General features: G+C 33.8%; 2 protein-coding genes across 4 annotated transcripts in view; one reads left to right on the top strand and one right to left on the bottom strand.

The window, feature by feature from the left end:
• vir (VIR_N domain-containing protein) overlaps window positions 1-10,988 on the top strand; it is a 630,458-nt gene extending 619,470 nt beyond the window's left edge. Inside the window, exon 41 of the mRNA XM_090397685.1 lies at window positions 10,797-10,988. Within this exon, the coding sequence (XP_090253811.1) occupies window positions 10,797-10,875 (79 nt within the window). The 3' untranslated portion in view covers window positions 10,876-10,988. The remainder of the gene's footprint in view (window positions 1-10,796) is intronic.
• The window catches only part of Ac76E (adenylate cyclase type 2 Ac76E), a 313,695-nt gene continuing 288,497 nt past the window's right edge, over window positions 2,390-27,587 (bottom strand). For all 3 annotated transcript variants that reach the window (XM_090397688.1, XM_090397687.1, XM_090397686.1), the window contains one exon: window positions 2,390-3,536. The gene's annotated coding sequence lies outside the window, so the exon portion shown is untranslated. The remainder of the gene's footprint in view (window positions 3,537-27,587) is intronic.

Genomic DNA, 27,587 nt, shown 5'->3' on the forward strand with positions numbered 1-27,587 from the left:
ACATCCCCCATAGAAAAAATGAATACTTCTATATTCCGCCAAAAGTAAACTTAAATTCACCAAATGATCCTGACACATCAGATGACATACTGACCATTTCTCCAGAAGACATGGATACTGGCCATCCACACTTCCTTAAGTCAATAGATAAATATAAGCCTGACAAAGGTAAGTCCTTGACATCTCGGAAATTGGACAAGACTCCAAAGCCCAATACAATTAAAAAAAAAAAAAAAAAAAAAAAAAAAAAAAAAAAAAAAAAAAAAAAAAATCCCACAGTGGAACTGCTGTGGGTTTTGCCATAACATTGATACTATCAAGGTTCTGCTGCAGAAACACAAACTTTTCTATTACTGTCTGCAGAAAACATTTAAAACTCAGTGGGGATCCAACCGTAAGGCATTTTACTATTGTTTATAAAGATGGAACTGGTGATGGTGTGGAACAGCTACTCTGCCGTGAGTAGCTGTGTTCTTTTGGACAATCACACTCCTTTCCAGCATATATACAGTTTAATACTGCTCTGAAAGCAATAGCAATTCACACATCTGTGGGATGTCTTATTACAGTATGTTCCATTTATTCACCACTGGGCTCTGAGTTAAATGACACTGATCTTGATAACCTTATCTTGGAACTATCTACACCCATATTGGTTGCATGTAATTGGTCCTGTTTTTAAGTCTCGTATAATTCTAAATGAAAAAAACATGGTTTTCTTTCATAGATTTGATTACAGTATCTTACAAAGATTTGCTCATGTGATGCTTTTAAATCATGACCAATGCCCATTTATACAATGCTGCATTCACTCATACAGCACTATTCACAAACTGAATTTATTTACTACATTTACTGAATTTATTTACTACATCATTGCTATATTTCTGTGTGTTTTGGTATTTTGTTATAAATTATTAATTGTTTATAACTATTTTATTGTTGTTAATAATGGCAGATAAAATTCAAAGTAAGGGTGTTGCTTCCAGTGAAAAGAAGAAGCTTAAACCTGTTAATTAGATACTAAAGTAAAATGATTAAATTTAGTGATGGTGTTTTCAACACTGATTAGGCCACAGGTTAAACTTACCTCAACACTACTGCTGTTACAGTTGTTATAAATGAAGTGAAAAGTGCCACACTAGTTAATACTACAATTATCCATATCCATGGAGACAATCTTATTGCCGAAATGGAAAAACTTTTAATGGTGTAGATTAATGGGCAAACTGGTTGATGTTCTCTTAAGCCAAGTTATTCAGAATAACTTTTATGTTTGCAAAAATTATTCTTTCATTTGCATATCTCCAGCTTATTTAATTTCTTAATCTTCTGTCTCTGCTTCATGACCAACTGATATATAAATGTCATATAAAACTGCAAATCTTCTTTAGTGACAAAATATATCTTATATGTGTCTTTTATTGGAACAAATAGTTTTTCTATCCCTTGAACCATTAGAATGTCATAATATTGTATTAACCAGTAACCATGAGGAATCTTCTTTCTAGTACTTTTAATTTTTTTTTTCCTTTATTAAATCTAGATATTTACTGGACATCAACAATGCACAGTTAACCTCTATTTCCATCTTATTTAATAATTCATTAAATATGAATGTCATTTTAGTTTTAACCTTCAAGTTTCCTTTATCACTTTCCATCTTTAAATGTAAGTTTCTTATTAATTTAGTCATGTATATCTAAACAGCATTAAATAATTGACAAGGCTTAACTACCATATCAACAATGACAGTGCACAAATGTAAAAGAAACTATTAATTGATATGATAGTTATCTATCATACTCTCTGTTCAAAAAGCTTTGGAAGAGAGAGAGAGAGAGAGTGCAATAGATGGAGCTTCTTTAGCCCTGACATTTTGAAGATAAGTGAACAGCCAGTCTCATCCCTCAAGCCATTCACTAATGATGAACTCAGACTATTAACTAACCAAGTTTTTCTGGAGAGAGAGTACAATAGACAATTGTTTGTGTGAAAAATGTTTTGTGCAATTTGAAATGCCATAAGAATTCATCATTTCAAATAAATTTACCTCAATAATGTATGAAATAAAATTCTTATTTCATACTTTATATGAAATAAGAATTTTGTGTGTGTGAATTTGCTTTATGTGAACGTTTATTCACTATCAGTTTAGGCTCACAAGAGTCACTTTCATTGTTTATACTGATGTCATATTCTGAATCGAATTAATGTACTGATACAGAAAACCATGCTAGATACTTCCATATTACTGTTTTGTTGAGGTTAATCCCACCTAAGAAAGTTTTAAATATATAATATGTTGTGCCATGAGTCAGTTAAGGATTAGATAATGCAAAAACCTACTCTAGTAACTTGAGAAAAAAAGGTCTATGTTTCAAACCACTTTAGCCCTGCTATAAACATTTTAATAATTTCACATCAGATGACAATATTTATCTTGCTTACAAGACAGTCACAAATATACATGCCACAGTAGAACTCAAACCCATAGCCGTATTGGTTAGAGAGTGGAAATGCTCTCCATTTGGCAACTGGACTAACAGAAGTATTTCTTTTAACTTAATGACCATATAAAATTATGAATGAAATGAATTCAAAAAGAGAAAAACAAAAAAACATAATTTCATGATATATACTCTCAAAATGTAATACTATTATAGGATACTATAATAGTATTACATAATAAAGCGTATACTTGCACTAGCTTCCTATCTGTAATTTGTTAGTTTTCTAATATTGTTAGTTCTAAGGCATTACTAATTAATACCTTTGTTTATAATACGATTCTACCATTGATGCCAATAGTTCACTCGTATTTTCCTTGGAACTCTCGAACCTCTAGTCTTTGATCATCTGTTTTATTTCTAATCATATTTTCAGATCCATGAAATAAAATAACTTTAAACACTATCTTGTATATTGCTAGCTATTTCACTCTTATTTCCTTTAAATTTATTCAGACGGCTCCCACCATATCACTTTTCTGTTATCTAGTTCCATGTTTAATTTATCTTCATTAAAAATTTTGCCCAAATATCTGACATGTGTCATTCTTTATCATTTTAATTACTATTTTAATTTAAAAAATGGAGTTATTCAATTTAGTTAGTCCTGAGGACTTGTAGTGCATTTATTTGGAAGTGTAACAAGAATGTTCAAGGAATGTTTATACAAAAGGAAATGTTTATTTACAATTTTTAAGAAAATTTTGCCATTTATCTTTAAATTACTGTTTTGTGGGGCTTTTCTTTCCTCATGTGAATACCACCCACGAAAGTTGTAAATCCGTGGTACATTAGTACAAAGAACCATTAGTTAATCCATACTCTCACAGCTAAAGACAAAATATGGAACTTTTTTAAGTTACATCTAGTCTCTAGTAAGCATGGCAGTGGTCTCCCTCCAGGTCAGATAATGTGATGCATCTTTCACAAATAACCATGTAACAGTGGAATCTAGAGCAGTTGGTTGGAGAGCAGACATGTTAATCACTTGAACTAACTGTGGGCGTGATTCCATACTTCCTCTTTCTGCAAATAAATAAATAAAATAACTTTATTTTAATTTATTATTTTCTTTCTCTTCTTGTGCTTCTAAACTTTTATCAGCATAAGTAATAATAAAGTTATTATTTCTCATAACAATTTCTTGATAAGGTAGACTGAGGATTTTCTTTAATAAAATTTAATCTAGTTAAGTCCGTAATAGTATATGCTTCAGACTAAAGACTTACTTTAGTAGTACAAGATTAAAAAAAAAAAAAAAAGAATACTTTAGAAAAATATCTTTATTACTCAGAATCAATCACCTTATTATTGCACCACTAACAATCCTACCCAGAGTGAGATCATCTGTCTAAACTAGTTCTGCATGCAATGTCACCACTTCTTGGAATGCTGAATTCAAAACAAACTGTTCATTTTTGCATATCCTCAGAGATTTAGTTTTCTGACATTACCAAAAAAAAAAAAAAATTCAATCAGACCTATAGTACACTGTGTATTTGACAGCCTTACTTATAAGATATCTAAACAATTCCCATTAGCTAGGTGTAAATTCTCATTTTTGAAAAAGAGCAGGATTTCTAACTTTCTTTTGTTGGACCCATCAGCCTAGGTCCAAGCTGATGGTGTTCACATTTAATAATGCTGACTCTTTTACTTGCCAAGATAAATACAAAAGAAATAGAAGGAACTATTATAGGGTCTCCTAACCGGCTGAATTTCTATATGTGTTATTTCAAGCAACTGTTATCTAAAGTCAGTCCTCCTCATACAGCATTGATACAATACAGTTTTGTGGATAACATCTATATAGTATTGCCAACCTTCATGGCCATATAACATGTAGACTTTTGAGTCTACTTCATAAGCTTAATGCCCATTACATCTAGATGTAGAATTTAATCAAAGATTTTTTCATTCTTGAATATCCTATTCTTATGACAACCAATGTTAGCTTTAGTTTTCTTAGATTTTTCAGATCATCATCATCCATGTTCAGAAATTTAGTACAGCACTTTTTCATGATTCATGCTGCAGAGACTAGAAGTTAATGCTGATAAAGACTATATTCCCATTAAAAGGTTATACCAACAGTTTTATGCAGAAAGCTATGGACAGGTATAGATCTTGGTCCACTCCACTAGACAGTCTCTTGGATCTCAATGTTCAAGATGCCTCTAAATGTATTTTGAACTCTTAAATTCAATCATCTTAAATAACATTTCACCAAATTAGGAATTTGGCTTCATTATTTCTTTCTAGCTTCTTCACCTAAAGATAAGTTCTCTTACTTGTCTTATTCTGGCATCTATCACATAGTACCATGCACCTTGAGCCAAAACAGTTTGACTCAGTATACATCTTTGGAGAAAGACTTTCTTTACCAGAGCCAATTCTTACTAATAAACAAAACTCTGAGAGTAATATATAGATCTAATCTTAATAGAAATACCTGTCTTCATTTACCAGAGCTCTGGAAAGTTCATATCATCATTATCAAATTCCTAACATGTACCTCAGGGATATTATGACAGTACTAGATGAAAAGTTACATCATAATTTCCTATTGACAATTTTCTGTAAAGACTCCAATATTATCACATCTTATATTTCTCTCTTCTAAGGCATCAGTTTACCTACATCTTGGTCTCTTCCCCTGAGTCTTTCTAATACCATCCATACCAGCAAAATAAGTGTCAAAGAACACTTATTTTGCTAACCTTTCTTCTCCCATTCTGTTTGAGTGACCATACCACTTGATATTAGCCCTAACACATTCTTGAATGCTAATAATGTCAAGTTCTTTCCTAATAAACTCATTTTTTAATATAATATTGCTATTCATGCCATCTATTCATTCTCCTAACCTTGTTCAGAACTCTCATATCTGTGGTCTCCAATCTTTGATCAAGTGTTTTATTTCTAACTCAGCTCTCAGATGCATAAATTAAAATTGGTTTAAACACTGTCCTGTATACAGCTAGTTTAGTATTTTGACCAATTTTTCTCTTATTCTATTTACATTTATTCGGTAGACTTCCTGCCATAGACAGCAGAAATAGCTTTGCTAATTCTGCTGTTTTTTTTTTTTCTCATATTTAATTTGCCATCTTGACAAAAAAATTTGTCTAAATAACTAGTGTTTTACTTTTTCTATAGGTTCTCCATTCAGGATGCAGTGAATGTTTTGGTCTTCTTATTGCTAATTTTCATACGAAATTTATTCAATTTGGTTAGAGAATTCTGAAGACATGGGCATAAAGTAAAGTACTGAGATTAACATCTCCAGTTTTGATATCTGGTTTAATATCACTTTCCTTTGTAATGTGATGCATATAAATGATGAATAGCAGTGAAGATAATGTATGCTCCTGTCTCACACCTGGTTTAATATCAAACCATGTTCCTGTACCTCCTTCAATTTTAACTGCTGACTTACAACTCAAATATAGACTAAGTATTAACAGAAACAGCTATCTCACTTATCACAGCCCATCATCATCAAATTTTTGACATGTACCCTTGTTATATTCCTATGACTTCTCCTCTATTTGTCTTAAAGTTAAAATTTGATTCTGACAATCCTATTTGGCCTAAATCCAGTTTAGCCTTTTCTTAAGTATACATGCATGAATCCTGACAGGAACACTCAGTAGGGAAATTCCTCTGTAATTCTCACATTCAGTTTTATTTCTATTATGACAGTACTATGACAGCTATACTTCAATCATTTGAATTCTATCCTCTGAACAGGCCTTTCGAATTATGCAGTCTAGCCACCATAAAATTCTTATACCTCCATATTTGAGCATTTTTGGTCAAATACCATCCACTCCAGCTGCCTTTCAGGTTATCTTTTTCTACTTCCAGTATTGATATGTATTTCTGATTGCAGTCCTGTTGAGTATTTTCTACCATCATGCCATCACTGCTTGTTTCATTTAGCATTCTTTCAAAGTAATTACTCCAGGCAGCTAGAATATCTATCTTCATTTTTCATGTCACTTTTGTTATTTGATGGCTTTTGCAACTCTTTCCTTCATTTCTGAGCTTTTTCAATAGCTTCCAGCAATGCTCATCATCTAATGTGCACATGAAAAGCATTTTATGTGCAAGTTTCCAGCCTTTGTTAAACGATCTTGTGCATTGCATGCTTTAAAGTTTAACACACTAAAACTGTTAACATAATATTTTTCATATTAATGTTGTCTCTTTTTTTTTTTTTTGTCCAGCTCTAATCTACAATTACAAGAGCACTAAATTAATTTACTTAAATCTGTGTTGCTACAAAAGTTCATCACAATTTGCATGAGTTCGAGTGACTGTGCTGTCTAAAGAGTGGATACTTTAAACAAATATGCCTTATTGGCATCAGTTTTCCCACACAACACAGTTTAAACATAGGTAATTAGTGTATTAAGGCAGAATATGTTAGAGTAATATTCGAGTGGAGAAATTACTGAATAAAATAAGTGACAAGTATGATTTATCATGTAATTCATTTTTATAATATGCTCAGAAATTCTGAAAAAAAATTTTGTGCAGGTACAGTTACTAGGTGTACATGCTCCCTTTTAGAATGGTGTAGATGCATGCTGCTTAGAGGGAACATTAGCCTCCAGAATATTTTGCACCTTCATGATATTTACATGATCTGCAAAGTTATTTTACTAAATTCTTTGTATCATTGTTAATATTAAACAGATAGTCGTATGAGGATCTTCCCCCTCCCTTCTCTACTGTGTCTAAATGATAGGACCAGGTTTTCCATATTTTACATATTGGAATTAAGAGTCCATTACTAAGAGGTTGGAGTCATTGCATCAGATAACTGTTCTCTCGTAGTGAAGCACTTAGAGAAGAAAGCAAGTTATAATCTTACTTCATAAAGTTTTGAGAAGACCACATTTGGATAAGGTTAACTGTATTCCAAAAAAAGCCAGAGAAACATTTGAAAAGATCCTCTAGTAGGTAACCAAGGTAACACTTGGTATGTTCTGTGGAATTGTACACATGCAGAACTGAAGTAATTTGAAAGTTTGAGGAGATGATAGAAACATAAGTTAATAAGACTTTATTGTACAATGAAACCTGTGGAGAATTCATGACTAAACAAACACACGTAATAACTACAGTAATAAGTTTTGATAAGTAAATATTTCATCCTGAGTATCTTAGTACAGTTAATTCAAATAATACTAGGAATAACATACAGTTAGGATGCATGATTACAATGGAATCCAAATATGCATGCAGTAGTGTTATAGAATTAAAATATATCTGGAGGGAGAAAAAAAAAGTTTACATTAAAATAAGATAACATATATAAAAATTATTTTACATAGCAAGAACATAATTAGGGTTTAGAATTGGTCTGTGAAGTAGGGCTTCAGCACTTTCTTTATATAAATGTTTATGTTTATATAAAGATCTATCTATAAGTTTGGTCTTTTCTCAATGGATCCTATGGTTTGGGTTTTCAACTCCGTGTTGTGCGAGGAGATTTTTGCAGTTTGATGAGAGGGATATGGTCTTGATGTTCCGTAATATGTTTATGAACAGATCTACCTGTCTGTCCATAGTAAGGCAATTTACAGAAGCATGGAACCTCGTACATGCCAGGTAGCATCAGAGGTGAGAGTTTGTCATTAGGAGAAGGTAACAAGATATAGATCTGGTTGATTGGCTTGTAGGTAGTAGCAAGTTTGTATTTCTTCATAATTTTTGCAAGATGTTCGGAGATGCCTTTGACATAAGGTATGGGGATCCTATGGGCTTGTTTTTGTCTAGATTGATGTGTGGGGAAGTGACTGATGGTTTTAAGATTGTATCCATTTAGCATGGCTGTATTTTTGATTATTTCCAATTCTTGGTTTAGAGATTCTTCAGAGGAGCAAAATCTGTGTGCTCTGGTTACTAATGATTTAATGATGCCAAATTTTTGAGATGGATGATGAGCAGAAGAATTGTGAATGTAGCGACCTGAAAATGTCGGCTTGCAATAGACAGAAGAAGAGATACACTTGGAGATTCTTTTTCTAGCATAAATTTGATGCGAGTATGAAGAAGGTTTATTTTATCTAGAAACAGGTGTAGGTCTTGTTTTCGGAATGACCCCCAGACAGCAAAGATGTATCGATATATTGTAGCCAAATTTTTGGTTTGGGTTTAAGCATGAACATTTTTTCTTCAAGGTATTCTAGAAACAGGTTTGGTAATAAGGGAGACCCCATTGCTGTTCCTTCCTCTTGCTTGTAAATTTTTTCTTTCCAAGTGAAGTAACCGGACGAAATAACAAATTTGAATAATTCAACAATATGAGATGGAAATTTTTAAGTTAACAAGTCTACCGTTTCCTTATGGGGATAAAATAAAAGACATTCAACTGTTGGAAACTGACGTGCTAATTAGTTTTGACATTGTCTCCCTCTTCACTAATATTCCCCATAAGGAAACGGTAGACTTGTTAACTCAAAATTTCCATCTGATATTGTTGAATTATTCATTGTTATTACATCTGGTTACTTCACTTGAAAAGAAAAAATTTACAAGCAAGAGGAAGGAACAGCAATGGGGTCTTCTTTATCACCAAACTTAGCAAACCTGTTTCTAGAATACCTTGAAGAAAAAATTTTTACGTTTCAACCAAAACCAAAAATTTGGCTATGATATGTCCATACGTCTTTGCTGTCTGGGGTCATTCCGAACAAGAACTACACCTGTTTCTAGATAAAATAAACCTTCTTCATCCTCGCATTAAATTTACGCTAGAAAAAGAATCTCCACAGGGTATCCTTTCTCTGGATTTACATATCCAAAGAAAAGAAGATGGTTCCATCTCCACTTCTGTCTATCGCAAGCCGACATTTTCAGGTTGCTACATTCACAATTCTTCTGCTCATCATCCTTCTCAAAAATCTGGCATCATTAAATCATTAGTAACCAGAGCACACAGATTCTGCTCCTCTGAAGAATCTCTAAACCAAGAATTGGAAATAATCCAAAATACAGCCATACTATAATCTTAAAAAAACTCAAAAAATCATCAGTCACTTCCCCACACATCAACCTCTAGACAAAGAACAAGCCCATAGGATTCCCATACCTTATGTCAAAGGCATCTCGAAACGTCTTTCAAAAATTATGAAGAAATACAAACATGCCACTACCTACAAACCAATCAACCAGATCTATAACTTGTTACCTTCTCCTAAAGACAAATTCTCACCTCTGATGCCACCTGGCGTGTACGAGGTTTCTCCTCCTGAATATTGTCTTACTATGGACAGATGGGTAGATCTGTTCATAAATGCATTTTGGAACATCAAGACCATATCAGTCTCATCAAATCGCAGAAATCTGACCTCGTACAACACTGAGTTGAAAACCAATTGGGAAAAGACCAAACTTATACATCCATCTTTATATAAACATGAATGCTTATATGAAGAAAGTGCTGAAGCCCTACTTCACAGACCAAATCTAAACCATAATGATGTTCTTGCTATGTAAAATAATTTTTATATATGTTACCTTATTTTAATGAATCTTTTTTTTTTCCCCTCCAGATATATTTTAATTTAATTTTATAGCATGCATATTGGGATTCCATTGTAATCGTGTGCCCTAACTGTATGTTATTCCCAGTATTGTTTGAATTAACTGTACTGACTATGTCCTAAGATACATAGGATGAAATATTTACTTATTGAAACTTATTACTGTGTTTGTTTAGTCATAAGTTAGTAAGGGATCTTAATAGTAGAGGCAGAAGTGAAATTTTGCAGCTTGTGGCAGGTGGGAATCAAATTCTGATTGCTATCTCCCAAAGCTGGTCGAAGATGTGGTTAGGAAGCAGGTTCTTCTTATGACATGTAGCGGTTGTTGAATGGGCTATCATTAGGTGTTGTGAGTGTGTCTTCAGTGAATATCCTCATAGTCTCAGAGAAAGAGAGAGATAATAGATATCAGTTCTTGTTATATTATTATTGAGTCCTTGTAATCCCTGGAGCGCCCTTCATAATAATAATAATGTTAACCGACATGTTTGTATCGTAAACATTTATTCTCGTGGAATTTAACTGATTTTTAGTCATTTATGACTTAATTTTACATTCTAATTAAGTATAGGATACTAAATATTTCTTAGGTAACCAATTAATGGTGCTTTCTGCTAAAAAATTAATACACCGATAAATGCTCAACAATCACAATGATGTTAACTATTAAAATTTAATATATATATATATGAGGTAAAGATTAATAATCAGACAAACCTTTTTTCAGATTCATGCAGACTGGGGGCTCTGGCCGTGGAAGAAGAGATGTCGGTGGAGGAAGACATGCAAGGGCATTTACCCGATAGTTTTATATTACACGCATATAGAAAAAAAGAATGTTTTCCTACCAGGAGCATTCCTTTGCATCTGTAAATTTTTATCACTGTAACTTACATTAAAAGCCACTGACTTTTTTGTATACTAATTGCATCATTTCAGAATTTTCAGAATTTTTTACATTGATCCAAATAATATTAGTGGTAAACAACTTTTTGGTATATGAATTATCTACATAAATCCTAAAATCACTGCCCAGTGACAGCAGACAATTTTAAAGCATCAATAGATGGATGATAATATACAATAACTTTTTTATGCATGGTATCCTTTAGCATGCATCATTTCCTGAAGAAAGGAAGTCATTTATATGATGAGGGCTATATGAAGTGGTAAGTCATCATTGCGCACCAGAATTGAGTTATTCTATTTCATTAAGACTTCACAGTTGCAAAAATATGCCTAAAAATATAATTCTGAAATAGCTTTCCTTTGATTTTGTTCAAGGGGTGCTTAAGGGTCAAAGCTGTATAACTGAGAGGAGACCTCCACATAGCCTTTAAAGGAATGCGGAGAACCGACCAGGGCTTCTGACCTAATGTCCAATCCTCACCTTCTCGTGGTGCACCCTGTTGGGTATCTACTTGGATACTGAACGGACGAGGATGGGCTGGCAATTTGGGATTTAGCCGACCAAAGTGTATTCTTATTGGTTAAACCAAAATATAGAATGATGGTACAACATGACAAAATTTCATGCCGGCTGGGGCGTTGCCCGGTTAAACAAGGCCCCCGTTGTTTTCGCCAGGGCGAACAGCGAAAAGTCAGCTACTGGAACAAATCTGAAAATAAACCCCAACTCAACATCACCAGAGTTAAAGATCGGTACTATCAATGTAAGAAGCCTGAATGGCAAAGAAATGGAGCTAGCTGAGGAATTAGATAAATACCAGATCGACATAATAGGGGTGACTGAAACAAAAAAGACCAAAACTGGTGAGATCTTTCTGAGCAATAAATACAAAATGTTATATTCAGGCAATGACAATCAAGGAAAAGAAGGAGTAGCCATAGTATTCAACACAAAATACGAGGCTAATCTTCTTGAATGGCAGTCAGTCTCAAGTAGAGTAATGTGGGCAAATATGAGAATGGGGAACTGGACAATGAGACTTATTTGTGCCTATGGTCCCACAGAAGGTTCTACTAAGGTAGAAGTGGAGGAATTTTTTGAGGCTTTAGAATAAGCAACTGACACAATGAAAAAGGAAAAGTTGGTCCTTGTTGGGGATCTAAATAGTAGAGTAGGAAATGATTGTGAGACATACAAAAATATTTTGGGAAAATTTGGAGAAAAGAGCAAAGCTAATAATAATGGCAAATATCTGTTGGATTTCTGCTCAGGACATGGACTGGTTATTGCTAACACCATGTTCCAACATAAAAATGTGCACAAATTCACATGGAGAGCAGAGGCTAGGAATAAGAAAAGTCTCATTGACTATGTTATTGTTGATAGTGATGTTTTCTCCCTGGTGCAGGACACCAGAGTGTACAGAGGATTTGAAATCGGAAGTGATCACTATTTAGTCTTGAGCAGGATAAAATTGAATTTCATATTGAAAAGAATAACATGTAAGAAAGTTTTAAAGCGAATAAAAGTTGAGCAGCTCTCAGATGTGAGCTGTAGACTAAAATACACAAAGATTATTGAAGGAAAAATGAAAGAGTTTGAGAACAGGAATCAAACCTTGGAGATTCAGTGGCAAACTCTGAAGAAAACATTGATTGATTCTGCCAGAGAGGCATGTGGTAAGGTTGTTTGTAAGGATAAAAAAATCAGAACTCCCTGGCGGACACAGGAGGTTAAAGAGGCAGTGAAGGAAAAGAAGAAAGCATATCAAAAGTTTCTGTCAAATAAGTCAGCTTGTGCTCTTAGAGAATATAGAGACAAATGCAAGAATGCTAAACACTGTGTAAAACTAGCTAAACAAAAGTCATGGGAGGACTTTGGCAAGAATATAGAAAATAAATATCAAGAAGGTGGCAAAATATTCTGGAAGTTGTTGAAGAAGCTTAAGAATGGAGGAAAGAGTGCTATAAAAGGAATTAGAGATGATAAAGGTGACATGAAAACGGGAGAAAAAGATATCCTTGAAGTATAGAGTAATTACTTTGAAAAACTGCTAAATGAAACAAGCAGTGATGACAGCACAGTGGTAAAAAACACTGACCAGGCATGCAGTCAGGAATACATATCCATACTTGAAGTAGAAAAAGCTATCAAAGGCTTGAAATGTGGAAAGGCAGCAGGAGTAGATGATATTCGACCAGAAATGCTGAAGTATGGTGGTATAAGAGTCTTACAGTGGCTGCACTGCATAGTTCAGAAAGCCTGGGCAGAGGGACGAATTCCCGATGATTGGAGTAGAGCTCTCATGGTACCCATATATAAAAAGGGAAATAAAACTGCATGTGAGAATTACAGAGGTATTTCCCTACTGAGTGTTCCTGGCAAGATCTATGCAAGTATACTTGAGAAACGGTTGAAAAAAATTGTGGAAGAAAAGCTTGGTGAAGAACAAGCTGGATTCAGGCCAAATAGAGGCTGTCAGGATCAGATCTTCACTTTACGACAAATAGTCGAGAAAGCATGGGAATATAACAATGATCAGTATTTAAGTTTTGTCGATCTGGAAAAGGCATATGACAAGGTCCCAAGAGAGAAGCTATTCAATACGCTGCAGTTATATGGTGTCAATGGGGCATTATATCAAGCAATACTTAGTCTTTATTTGAGTTGTAAGTCAGCAGTTAGAATTGAAGGAAGTACAGGAAGATGGTTTAATGTTAAATCTGGTGTGAGACAAGGATGTACATTATCCCCTCTGTTATTCATTATCTATATGGATCACATTATGAAGGAAAGTGGTATTAAACATGATATCAAAATTGGAGATGTTAATGTCAGCTCTTTGCTTTATACAGACGATGTTATACTTCTAAATAAATCCGCTACAAGTCTGCAAGATTCTCTGACTAAATTGAATAGCTCTTATACTAGATATGGTATGAAGGTCAGCAATAAAAAGACAAAGACAATGAAAATAGGCAGAATCATTGAAAATGTCAACTGTGTTGTGAATGGAGAACCTGTGGAACAAGTAAAACATTTCAGTTACTTAGGCACGATTTTTACTGAAGATGGTAAATTAAATATAGAAATAGACAACAGAATCAGCAAAGCTGGTATGGTGGGAAGTCAATTGAATAAATTCATATGGAATAAGAGAGAAATTAGTCAGAACACTAAATTAGCTGTATACAAGACAGTGTTCAAACCAGTTTTAACTTATGGATCTGAGAGCTGGGTCAGAAGTAAAACACTTGACCAAAGACTAGAGACTTCAGATATGAGAGTCCTGAGAAAGATTATAGGCGTGAACAGATGGCATCAATGGCAGTATCATATTAAAAATGAGGATATTAGGAAAGAACTTGACATTGTCAGCATCCAGGAATGCATTAGCAGAGCTAATCTCAGGTGGTATGGTCACTTAAACAGAATGGGTGAGGAAAGATTAGCAAAACAAGTGTTCTCTGCCAGGTTGGCAGGAAAACGACCGAGAGGAAGAACAAGATATAGGTGGATTGATATGGTACAAAGTGCTTTAGACGATAGAAATATAAGATCTGATAATATTGGAGTGTTGACAAGTAACAGACTGATTTGGAGGAAAATTGTAGATAGGAAATTAATAATAATGTAATTTTTTTCATGTAGTACTATCATATCTTGTACACCCCTTGAGGGTACATGCAGGAATTTGATAATGATGATGATTTTGTTCAATTTTAAAATTACAGTGATTTTATTAATAATACTAAATTTAAAAAAACTGCAGGAAGAACAGTAGGCTAATATTATATATTATTAATATAATTACCTAGTAATGTTTCAGTTTGTTAAACATTTTATCATTGCAGATGATTATAGTGTTATTCAAAAATGTATGTAACAGAAGGTACATGAGGATCAAGGGTATTGGATTTTATCATCTCTTTAGATGATGCTATTATAAAAGAAGTGTCAAATCTTCCACCATTTGGTGACGAGGTGATCACTTGCAGGGTAGCCAGTCATTTGAGGGCTTCTGTAAGAAAGGGATATATATGGAATTATAAGGCTGGTAATTATGAAAAGCTCAGGAAACAGCTTGTGGCAAAAACTTGGAATGAGGAACTGCATGGAAAGGATATCAATACTGTTTGGGCCCTACTTAAGAACTATTTGGTGGAGGCAATATCAGAATGTATTCCATAGGTCAAGAGTGTGAATAGAGCAGGTGTGAAATGGATGAATCAAAATGTAAGGTATGCAGTTTGCAAGAAGAAGGTATTATGAAAGGAGCACAAGATGAGTGATTATAACAACTAGTTGCATGAGAAGTACAAAGAGCAGATGAGGAAGGTGACTTACTTGATAAGGGTAGCAAAAGTGCAATATGAACAGCAGTTAGCTAATGCATCTAAAAAAAAATCCTAAGGAAATTTTTCAATATGTGGTCATTAGTAGAAGAAAAAATGATTACGAAAGGATGGCACTGATTGATGAAAATGGAGGAATGATAACTGCTGCAAAGGATATAGTTGAGGTATTTAATGAGCAATTTATAAAGGTATTTCATTCTTGCGAATGTGACATTATGCATAACTTGAATGCAGTGGGAAAAGAGAAGGAAGAACTATTAATAAGTGAGCAACAGGTATGTGAGAAATTGAATAAACTTGATGTTAATAAAGCTGTAGGACTTGATGCTCTTTCACTATGTTTTGAGGGAATGTTCCAGGGAGCTAACAATATGCTTTTGCATATCTTTTTAATATGATAAGGAGTGGAAAGAGGGAAAAATTGTTCTGATTCATAACTAAGGTGATAAAACTAAAGCTTTGAATTATAGGCCAGTCTGCCTGGTATTGTAGTTAAAGTGTTAGAAAGATTAGTTAGGACCAAGATTCGGAATTGGGTTGACAACAGAAATATACCCTTTGGTGGCCAGCATAGGTTTGTTAAACAAAGATTGTGTTTAAGCAAATTGGATAAGGGTGATGCATACACAGTAATATATTTAGATTTTGCAAAGGCCTTTGATAAATTGCCACATGAAAAGCTGATAATTAAATTGGAATGGATGAGGCTAAACAGCAGATTAGTGTGCTGGATTGGAGATTGGCTGTCTGATAATATCAGAGAGAGTTGTTTATGGAGGAGCAATATCCCAGAAGAGGAAAGTTAGTAATGTTGTACCCCAAGGGTTTGTTTTGGGTTCATTGCTGTTTAATTTGTATGGAAATGATATTGGGAGAGGTCTGAATGGTGATATGCAGTTGTTTGCAAATGATGCAAAATTGGAGAGAACTATCAGAGGAGTAGAGCGGATGCCATGGCTTTGCAAGAGAACTTGAATGCACTGGCTGAGTGCAGTTGTCAATTCAATGTTGCAAAGATGGGATGTAGAGTACAAAATCAGTGGAAATAGATTTTAGGATATCGTCTCCTCTACCTCCATTGAGGTAGAGGAGATGAGAGATCTGGGAGTGATTGTGGACAAGGACCTAAATTTATGTGAGGACAGCACAGTGGATAATGGAAATGATGTGGAGGGCACTGACTTGTAGAAGTAAGAATGTTATGGTTCCCTTGTTTTGATCAGGCCACATATGGATTACTGTGCACAGATTTGTTCACTTGGTTTTCAAAAAGATAAAGATGTATTGGGAAAGTTCCAGAGACGATTGACTAAGATGGTTTCTGGAATGTTGAGTATGAAGAAAGATTAAGAAAATGCAATTTGCAGAAATTGGTGGATAGAAGGAGAGGAGATATGATCATGACATATAAGTTGTTAAGAGGTTATTACCAGATTAAGGGAGGGGAGGTTTTGCATGGAATAGGTGAAGACAGGAAGAGGAGAGTGGTAAGTGATTGGAATGCATTGCCTGAGAGTGTGGTGAGCACAGAGAAGGTGAACATATTTAAAGTATGGTATGATAAACTGTCTGTGAAACAGCATGAATTCCCACAATGAGTCGACTCCATGAAGGTTTAAGAATAATAATAATAATAACAACAATAATTATTGCTAATGACAACAAAAGACTATTTTTTTTTCTGGTATAAAACCCCAAACAAAGATGTCAAATTAAAACTATGTTTTTATTTAAAATAAAGCGCCAAGAGGCTTCATTTTGGCGATGTGAACATTATTTAAATTTAGGGGATATTATGTTTTTAAACTGTTTTTATTTAGAATAGTTTAATGAAATACTTTGTTTCACTTCATCAGGAAATAACATGAATAAACTAGAAAACAGTTAACATTTCTAATGAAAAATAATGGAAAGCATGCATTTACTATTACTGGCTGCTAGTTCGTGGGTTGCTATATACTACTGATAGATACAAGTGTGTTGTGATAGATTAAGGAAGACTAGATATGATGAAGAATCATCCCTTGCTTTTTTTGATACACTGTAGAGGATGCTTCATCATTTCAGCTGATTTTTTGATTAGTGTTGAAAGTGTTTCTCTTCACATGGTTATACTATAAATTAAAGATGCCAAGGAAATTATATTCTTGGTTTAATTCTTTATCCAAGTGTAAGCAAACAAATTTTGCACATGAAGTAACTTCACAACTGGGCTACTTGTATACAGAGGCTAATGACTTCACATCAATTGCCTTAGTATCCCATAATGCAATGCACATATCCTTACTGACATGTATAATAGTATGCATTATGGGAAAGGTCACTACCCAGACAGTTTTCGACCTTTACTGAGGTCTCATCAGTGGGATCCAGACCCCGAAGTGATACCAAGGTTTAAGGAGTAATGCAGAAGTCATATTTCCATATACAAGTAGTCAAAATGTGTCACATCTTATTACTAAAATACTCTAGATTAGAGATGATCTTGAAAGTTTTTTTTTTAATTTGGTTATACTATAAATTAATGATGCCAAGAAATTATATTTTTGGTTTTATCCTTGATCCAAGTGTGTAAGCAAACAAAGTTTGCACATGAAGTAACTTCAGTGGAGCATTTCAGTTTGTTGCCATTCTACTTGGTGTTTTGTTTCCATTGTATGTGCCACCAGTCCTGATTTATGCTTTCTGCTCCCCTCCCAAGAAAAAGGGAGGGAAACCTGAAAAAGTTTACAAAAATATTTTCCTAATTAAAATTCGTTTTTTTTATTTATGTTGTGTGGTGTCTTCTATTTCTATACTACTTATGAATTAGCGATCATTGCAGATGCTCAGTTATAGGTCATATGCAATGCGTGGTGTGTATTCTCAAATTGTCTACTCAACTCATCCCCCCCACCACCAAGATTAAATCCTGAGTGCACGACTGATTTGAAGTATGGGACCAGTTAATCATTAATTTTTTTATTATGAGATATTATTTTGCTGTAATAGAACTGGTGATGTTTTTGTCACTTAGTGAGACTGCTATCCTGTTTAGTAGTTGCTGATCAAGTACAGTCTATAATAGGGAACCAGAATATCTAATCTTAGCTCACCTATGGTAATAAATGAATATATTCCCACCTCTCATGGGGGTTGAGATTTACATTTAAAAGAAAACTTTTTCCATTACTGTAATAGCTTGTGTGGTATTGAGTGCTCAATTAGTTGATTTTAGATGAGAAAATTTTTTCCTTCCCTCTCTCAGAATGGCAACCCATCAAAGAATGCAGATACTTAGAGAAATAATACACAAAATAATACCATTTAACAGGCAGCATGCGACTGAATATTACCACCCTACTACATTGTCCTGTGGAATGGTTGTTGCTAGCATTAGTATTTCTGTCAACTGTAATCTTAAAAATAAATAAAATAAAAAGTAAAATAAACTCATCCAACCCCATGGTGTTATACAGTATCTCTCAACTTTTTATGGATTTACTGAAGATTTGTATGTTCATATGCCATTATTTGGGAGGGATTGGAAGAGCTTGTTGACTTTCTTATACCTGTATAACAGTTCTCTCTCTCTCTCTCTCTCTTGGAGATCTCCAGGGCTATGTCAAGAAATGATAAAGCTTTTTCCAGTATAGGGGTGAAACTTATGCATGGGTGTAGGCTGTTCAGGATAGACTGAATTCTTCTGGGTGTTTCATCCTGGCCAGATGAAAATATCCAGGTAATGCAGCCATAATTTTGGGATTTGGCAACTTTTTCTATGGCTTTCTTTTGATTCCTTGTATAAATTGCTAGAACCTATATCAAACTTCCTCTTGTTGTTGAAAATATTTTTCATTAAACTGGAGGGGGAAAAAATGTTTTCTGTTCAGTGTTTGAAAAGTTATATTCCAGTTTAAGAAAAATGCATTGAATGAGAGGATCTTGCTATAGGTTTGTGTCTATCTCTGTCTTATGTGCACAAAGTATAAATCATCATCAAATACCTGCCATGTACCCTCAGGGGAGGGTTACAGGATATAGTACTACATGAAAAATTTACATCATTACAATATTCCTATCTACAATTTTCCTCCAAATCAATCTGTTACATGTCAAGACTCCAGCATTATCAGATCTTATATTTCTATCTTCTGAGGCACTTTTTATCATCAATCCACCTATATCTTGGTCTTCCTCTGGATCTTATTCCTGCCAACCTGGCAGAGAACACTTGTTTTGCTCATTTTTCCTCACCCATTCTGTTTAAGTAACCATACCATCTGAGATTAACTCTGCTAACGCATTCATGGATGCTGACAATGTCAAGTTCTTTCCTAATATCCTCATTTTTAATATGATACTGCCATTGATACCATCTGTTCATGCTCCTAATCTTTCTCAGGACTCTCATATCTGTCGTCTCTAGTCTTTGGTCACGTGTTTTACTTCTGACCCAGCTCTCAGATCCATAAGTTAAAATTGGTTTGAACACTGTCTTGTATACCGCTAATTTAGTGTTCCAACTAATTTCTCTCTTATTCCATATAAATTTATTCAGTTGACTTCTTACCATACTAGCTTTGTTGATTATGTTGTCTATTTCCATATCCAATTTACCATCTTCACTAAAAATCGTGCCTAAGTAGCTGCAATGTTTTACTTGTTCTATAGGTTCTCCATTCACAATGCAGTTGATATTTTCAATGCTTCTGCCTATTTTCATTGTGTTTGCCCTGTTATTGCTGACCTTCATGCTGTCCATATTTATTACAGAAGTTATTCAATTTAGTCAGGGAATCTTGCAGACTTGTAGTGGATTTATTTAGAAATATAACATTGTCCTCATAAAGCAAAAAGCTGACATTAACATCTCCAATTTTGATATTAGGTGTAATACCATTTTCCTTCATAATGTGATCCATATAGATAATGAATAACAGAGGGGATAATGTACATCCTTGTCTCACACCAGATTTAACATCTTCCTGTACTATCTTCAATTTTAACTGCTGACTTACAACTCAAATAAAGACTAAGTATCGCTTGATATAATGCCCCATTGACACCATATAACTGAAGCATTTTGAATAGCTTCTCTCTTGGCACCTTGTCATATGCATTTTCCAGATCTACAAAACTTAAATACAGATCTTTGTTATATTCCTATGATTTCTCAACTACTTGTCATAAAGTGAAAATCTGATCCTGACAGCGTCTATTTGGCCTGAATCCAGCTTGTTCTTCACCAAGCTTTTCTTCTACAATACTTCTCAACTGTTGCTCAAGTATATTTGCATAAATCTTAACAGGAACACTCAGTAGGGAATTACTTCTATAATTCTCACATTTAGTTTTATTTCTCTTTTTTTTGTATATGGGTACTATGAGAGCTCTACTCCAATCATCCGGAATTCGTCCCTCTGTCCAGGCCTTCGGAACTATGTAGTGCAGCTACTGCAAGACTTTTATACTTCCATAATCGAGCATTTCTGGTCAAATATCATCTACTACTGCTACTTTTCCACATTTCAAGCCTTTGATGGCTTTTTCTTCAAGTATGGATGTGTATTCCTGGCTGTATGCCTGTTGAGTGTTTTTTTTTTACCACTGTGCTATCACTGCTTGTTTCATTTAGCAATTTTTCAAAGTAATTACTCCATACTTCAACGATATATTTTTCTCCAGGTTTCATTTTCACCTTTATCATCTCTAATTCCTTTTACAGCACTCTCTCCTCCATTTCTGATCTTTTTCAACAACCTCCACAATATCTTGCACCTTCTTGGTATTTACTTTCTGTGTTCTTACCAAAGTCTTCCCATGACTTTTGTTTGGCTAATTTTACACAGTGTTTAGCTTTCTTACATTTGTCTCTGTATTCTCTAAGAGCACAAGTGTACTTATTTGCCAGGAATTTTTGATAATGCTATCTTTTTCCTTCACTGCCTCTTTAACTTCCAGTGTCCACCATGGAGTTCTGATTTTTCTATCCTTACATACCTCACCATATGCCTCTCTGGCTGAATCAACCTCTAAGGTTTGGTTCCTGTTCTCAAACTCTTTCATTTTTTCGTGAATAATGTGTGTGTATTTTAGTCTACAGTTCACATCTGAGAAGCTACTCAACTTTTATTTGCTTTAAAACTTTCTTATATGTTCTTTTTTTCTATATGAAATTCAATTTTATCCTGCTCAAGACTAAATGATGGTCACTTCCAATTTCAAATCCTCTGTACACTGATGTCCTGTGCCAGTGGGAAAACATCAGTTTCGTCAATAACATAGTCAATGAGACTTTTCTTATTCCTTGCCTCTTCTCTTCATGTAAATTTCTGCACATGTATATGTTGGAACATTGTTAGTAATAACCAGTCCACATTCTGAGCAGAAATCCAAGAGGTATTTATTTCCCATTATTATTAGCTTTGTTCTTTTCTCCAAATTTTCACAAAATATTTTTGTATGTCTGAATCATTTCCTACTCTGCTACTTAGATCCCCAACATGGATCAATGTTTCCTTTTTCATTGTCAGTTGCTTTCTCTAAATCCTCAAAAAAATTCCTCCACTTCTGTCTTAGTGGGACCATAGGCACAAATAAGTCTCATTGTCCAGTTCCCCGTTCTGATATTTGCCCACATTACTCTACTTGAAACTGCCTGCCATTCAAGAAGATTAGCCTCATATTTAGTGTTGAATACTATGGCTACTCCTTTTCCTTGATCTGAATATAACATTTTGTATTTATTGCTCAGAAAGATCTCACCAGTTTTTCTTTTTTGTTTCAGTCACCCTTATTATGTCGATCTGGTACTTATCTAATTCTTCAGCTAGCTCCATTTCTTTGCCATTCAGGCTTCTTATGTTGATAGTACCGAATTTTAATTCTGGTGATGTTGAGTTCGGGTATGTTTTAGGATTTGTTCCAGTAGCTAACTTTTTGCTGGTTCCCTGGTGAAAACAATGGAGGCCTTGTTTAACCGAGCAACACCAGCTGGCATGAAATTCTGTCATGTTGTACCATCATTTTATATTTTGGTTTAAGCCAATAAGAATCCAATTTGGTCGGCTAAGTCCCAAACTGCCAGCCCATCCCTTGTTCATTCAATGTCCAAGTAGATACCTAACAGGGTGCACCACGAGAAGATGAGGATTGGACATTATGTGAGAAGCCTTGATCAGTTCTCCGCATTCCTTAAAAGGCTATGTGGAGGTCTCCTGTGAGTATAGTTTTGACCCTTAAGCACCATACAAAGTAATATTATTATTATTATTAACATTTGATCTCCATGAAGTCAAATACTCATTGTGGGAGGTACACACTATTGCACACAATGCTCATCCAACTGTGCTTTAAACTGATTAAATGTCTTCACCCACAGTAATCTTTGCACAACAATAATAGTGTAATAAAATAAATAACTTGAATAAAAAATAAAATCTGGTTAGCAGAATTTAATGGTTTGGTAATTAGGATGTACACTAAAATATTTTCACTCATATGAGTTTTAGTATAACTGAACTTTTTTTTTATTGGAAAAGCAATTCAGAAATGTTAGTAATAATTTTACTCTGATTGAATGAGATTTAATGACATTTGGTATTTAAGATCTTGACTAAAATTTGTTGAGTTCATAAGTCAGTTTTATATTGTTTCCAATTAGCCTAAACAAAACTATATATACAGTGTATGTGTGAAAAACAGTTTCATTCTAATTGCAGTAATGAATAATTGCAAGAATCACTTAAGTCAGGGGTCTTCAACCTTTCAGGGAGTGCGGGTCACATTAAAAATTTCAATGAAGCCCACGGGCCACTAAACTTTACTGTTCTTTCCTTAAGAAGCTTTCCAGATTCACAAGGAATGCTGTGCATTTCATACTTTACATAAAATCTTATAAATATAAACAAACTCAGCTTTAAGAACGTAGATAGGAGTCCAGTTCATGATAAGTAAATACAATCAATACTTGAAAAATGATAATTTAATAAAGAAAACATTCATTTTTTTACAATGTCAATGGGCAACTTAGCAATGTTTTCCCTTCTGGTGAAGATTAGGGAACACCTCCTCAGAAATGTAGTCTTTTTGTTTTTAAACAAAACCCTTGCTTACATTTTACAAATGTAAGCAAGGGCACATTGAATAATTTTTCTCTCAAAGAAGAGTTTTTTCAGAGTTCAAGCAGCTCCATTTGTACTGAGCCTGGCATTTCGGCAGCATTGACACTGAATCGCATTGAAAATAAATCTAAAGAAGACTGTTGGTTATGAAAATCACTAAATCTCTCTTCGAACACACTTTGCAACACGGCTAATTTTGTAGCGTATTCATCAAGAGACGAACAGTTGGACTCAGCGAGAAGCTGAAAATCAGGTAAGTCTTTGTTGCGAGTTGTGCCTCCCAAAGAGTGAGCTTGGCCACAAAAGCTTTGATGTGATCAAACACAGTGTGCACCAGTTGATCTTTGGATTGTAGCCATGCATTTAGGTCATTTATATGCAACGAGATGTCGGTCACAAAGGCAAAGTCTGTCATCCACTTCAGATCGTTAAATTCCGCAGTTGGATTCACCTTGGTTTGCATAAAGTACTGTATTTTGCTCCTTAAGTCAAAGACTCTAAAGAACCTTCCCTCTGCTCAACCAATGCACATCACTATAATAAATCACATCGCCGTGATCCGCTTCACACTCTTGGGTTAAAACTCTTGAAATTGACGATGATTCAATCCTCTTGCCCTAATAATGTTGACGACAGTCACAATAACTTCATTACATTCTCAAATCCAATAGTTTTCACACACAAATTCTCCTGGTGGATTAAACAGTAGTAATGGATGAAATCTTTTCCTTCTAGTTCCAGTTCTTTCCTTAACAGCACAACAAACCCTTCGTTCTTTCCCACCATAGCAGGGGCACCATTGGTTATCACACCCTTGAGGTTGGTTAAGCTGAGGTCGAAATGCTGGAGCGTTTTCTTTGTGGCTTCAAGAATATCAGTACTTTTCGTCATTCTCTTCATAGGTACAAGTGCTAGCAGTTCTGTCACATTGAATTGTTGATCAGTGCACCAGATAAAGATAGCCAGTTGTGCTGTATCCTTCACATCTGTGCTCTCATCTAAAGAAAGTGAATATGACATAAATTCAGACGACCCTTTTTTTTTTAAAGTTCCTTCAATGTCATTGGCAAGTTCTTCGACACGTCATGCTACAGTTACCCCAGACAAATTCGGTTTTTTAAACACTTTATTATTTCGGCACAGAATATCCCCAGCAGCGATGAGACACTCTTTCACAAATTCGCCGTTGAAAAAGGCTTTTGATTTTTTAGCAATTTTTTTCAGCTATTACATACCTTACTTTGATGCACACTTTGCTCTCTCTCTCTCTCTCTCTCTCTCTCCTCTGCCTTTTAAACGTACCCTGCTAGCATTTTAAATGAATTTGGAGATGGTTCACTTTGTCCAAATGAAACCACCCTTGAAGGTGATCGAAATTGGACACGTGCTTTGTCTCATAGTGCTGTTTTATATTGTATTCTTTTGACACTGATTCATCATTGATCAGCAGAAAAAAAGTACAAATTGGTCCACTTTTCATTAAAAACCTGATGAGAATCGCTTGATTTACGTTTTATTCGTAGATGCCATACTGATGGAAGGTGAACCCAAAAAATGATCCAAAATGGCCATGTAATGGTTATTATCCACTGAATATGTCTCATCATCATGATACGTATCAAGGATTTAGGCCTGTTCTGGCCTTAGAAGTCATCGTTGAATCGTTTAAGAGGACGTCCTGGTTTTCTTTTTCCTAGTGGCTTGTACTTTAAGACTTGTTTTGGTAATCTTTCTGTTTTCATTCTTTGAACATGTTCCATCCATTTATGTTTATATTTTTTAATTTTTTCTATTACTGGTTCTTGGTTTAATTCTTTCATAATATCTTCATTTCTTTTGTGATCAAATAGGGTATACTTTGCAGTTTTTCTCATAAACTTCATTTCTGCTGTTGTTAATCTTTGTCTTTTTGTTTTATTGTCCAGATTTAGCTTCCATACATTAAGACTGGTAGGGCTAATGTATTGTATACTTTTAGTCTGGTTTGTTTTTGAACTAGGTTTGGTTTAAATATAGAGTTAATTACACCTGTTATTTTTAAACATTTTGCAATTTTTAGGTTTATATCTTTTTTCATTTTCATATGTGATCATACATCCTTGGTAGGATCTTAGAACAGGTGAATTAAATGAATTCACTTGTTCTAAGATCTTGTTATCTATTACTATTTTAGTTCTTACTGGATCTTGTCCTTTAAATGCCATAGTTTTTGATTTTTCTGTTGATATTATCATACCATAATCTTTGGATATCTCATTTAGATCTAAAATAACTTTCTGTAAGTTATCTTCAGAATTTGTAATTATTATTTGGTCGTCGGCAAAGAGGAGAGTGTTTAAGTTAACTGTAGGTGAAAGTTTGATTCCTTGATGTAAATTTTTACTCCATTTTATTATTATTTTCATTTAAGTAGATATTAAAAAGAGTTGCTGAGAGGGGACATCCCTGTCGGACCCTTTGGTTTATCTCTCTTGTATATGATAGCTCGTGATTTAATCTTATTTGTATTTGATTATTTTCATATATACTTGTGATAGCTTTTAGGATATTATTTGATATTTGTCTTTCTTTTAATATGTTAAATAATATGTTTCTTTTAACTTTGTCAAAGTCAATAAATGCAATATGTGTTTCAAAATTATATTTTCTTCTTTTCTCTATTATTAATTTTAGGCAAAAGGCTAGGTCTATACATGATCGTCCTTTTCTAAATCCATTCTGTACTTCTAGAATAAAGTTTTTGGAATATTTCATTAGTTTGTTATTTAAGATTCTACTATATATTTTGTAACAGGAATTTAGTATACTGATACCTCTATAGTTTTTATGGTCATCTCTATTACCTTTCTTAAATATAGAAATCACAATTGCTTTTTCCATTCTATTGGGGGGGGGGGGGGGGGATTCCAGTTGAGTAAATTTTATTTAAAAATAATAAGTCTTTCTTTGAATTTTGTTCCTGCATATTTATATAGTTCTGAACCTAGCTTATCTTCTCCAGGTGATTTTCCATTTCTTGTTTCTTTCGGGCTGATTTCTAATTCTTCTTCTTCGGTTATTTCCTTTTCATTTTCGTTAATTGTTTGCCAGTTGTCTTTTTTAAAAGATTTGTCTGTCCACAGTTCTGTGTAGTAATTTAGAAATTCTTCTAATTTTAATTCAATGTTTAATTTTATGTTTTCTTTGGTATCTGCATTTAGGTGTTTCAAAATCTTATATATATTGGGTTTTATTTTATATAAATCATGTTCTAAATTAGAAACAAATTTATTCCATGATTCTCTGTCTTTTTTTTTAGCTATGGCTCTTATTCTTTTATATTCTATTTCATCTTCTAATCTTTTACTGCTTAACCATTTGTGATAGGCTTGTTTTTTCTTTTTGATTATTTCTTTGATTGTATCATCCCAGATCTTCAGTTTTTTTCTTTTATTGAATTTTTTGGTCTTTCCTAAATTTGCTGCTGCATTGAGTATCGTTTTTATATTAAGCCATTCTATTTCTATTTCTTCATTTTGTTTTATTTTATCTAGATATTGGTTAATTCTTTGTTCATATAGCCATTGTACATTTGTCATTCAATAGTCTTTTGAATTTTTGTAAAATTGAATTTGAAGTTTTGTAAACAAATGTTTCAATTTTTCTTTCTGTTCTTGTTACTTGTAGCCATTTAGGTGGTAATCTTAATTTTATTTTAACAAGGAAGTGATCACTGCTTATTTCATATCCTCTGTGAACTCTAACATCTAGTGAAAATTTTGATGTCTTTTCATTTAATATGAAGTAATCTAATATTGATTTCCATCCTCTTGCTGCCCAAGTATATTTATGTATGTCTTTATGTTTATAGAAGGAATTCATTATTTTTAGGTTATTATAAACTACAAAGTCAATCAATTTTTTACCATTTCTGTTTAGAGTGTGTTATTATTAATTTTTGTGTTTCCAATTCTTGCATTTAAGTCTCCTGCTAAAATTATGTAATCATTTTTATTGATTTTATTATATATGTTTTGTAGCTGATTATAAAAATCAATATTATCCTGTTCTCTTCCTTCTTCTGGGGCATATAAACCAATTATTGTTAAATAGCCTCTATCTATTTTTATTCTAGCTTCTATTATTCTTTCATTCCATAATTTATA

Source organism: Typopeltis vanoorti, chromosome 9 (assembly GCF_054136105.1).
Source record: "Typopeltis vanoorti isolate ZY-2024b chromosome 9, IOZ_Tvanoo_1.0, whole genome shotgun sequence".
NCBI lineage: Eukaryota > Metazoa > Arthropoda > Arachnida > Uropygi > Thelyphonidae > Typopeltis > Typopeltis vanoorti.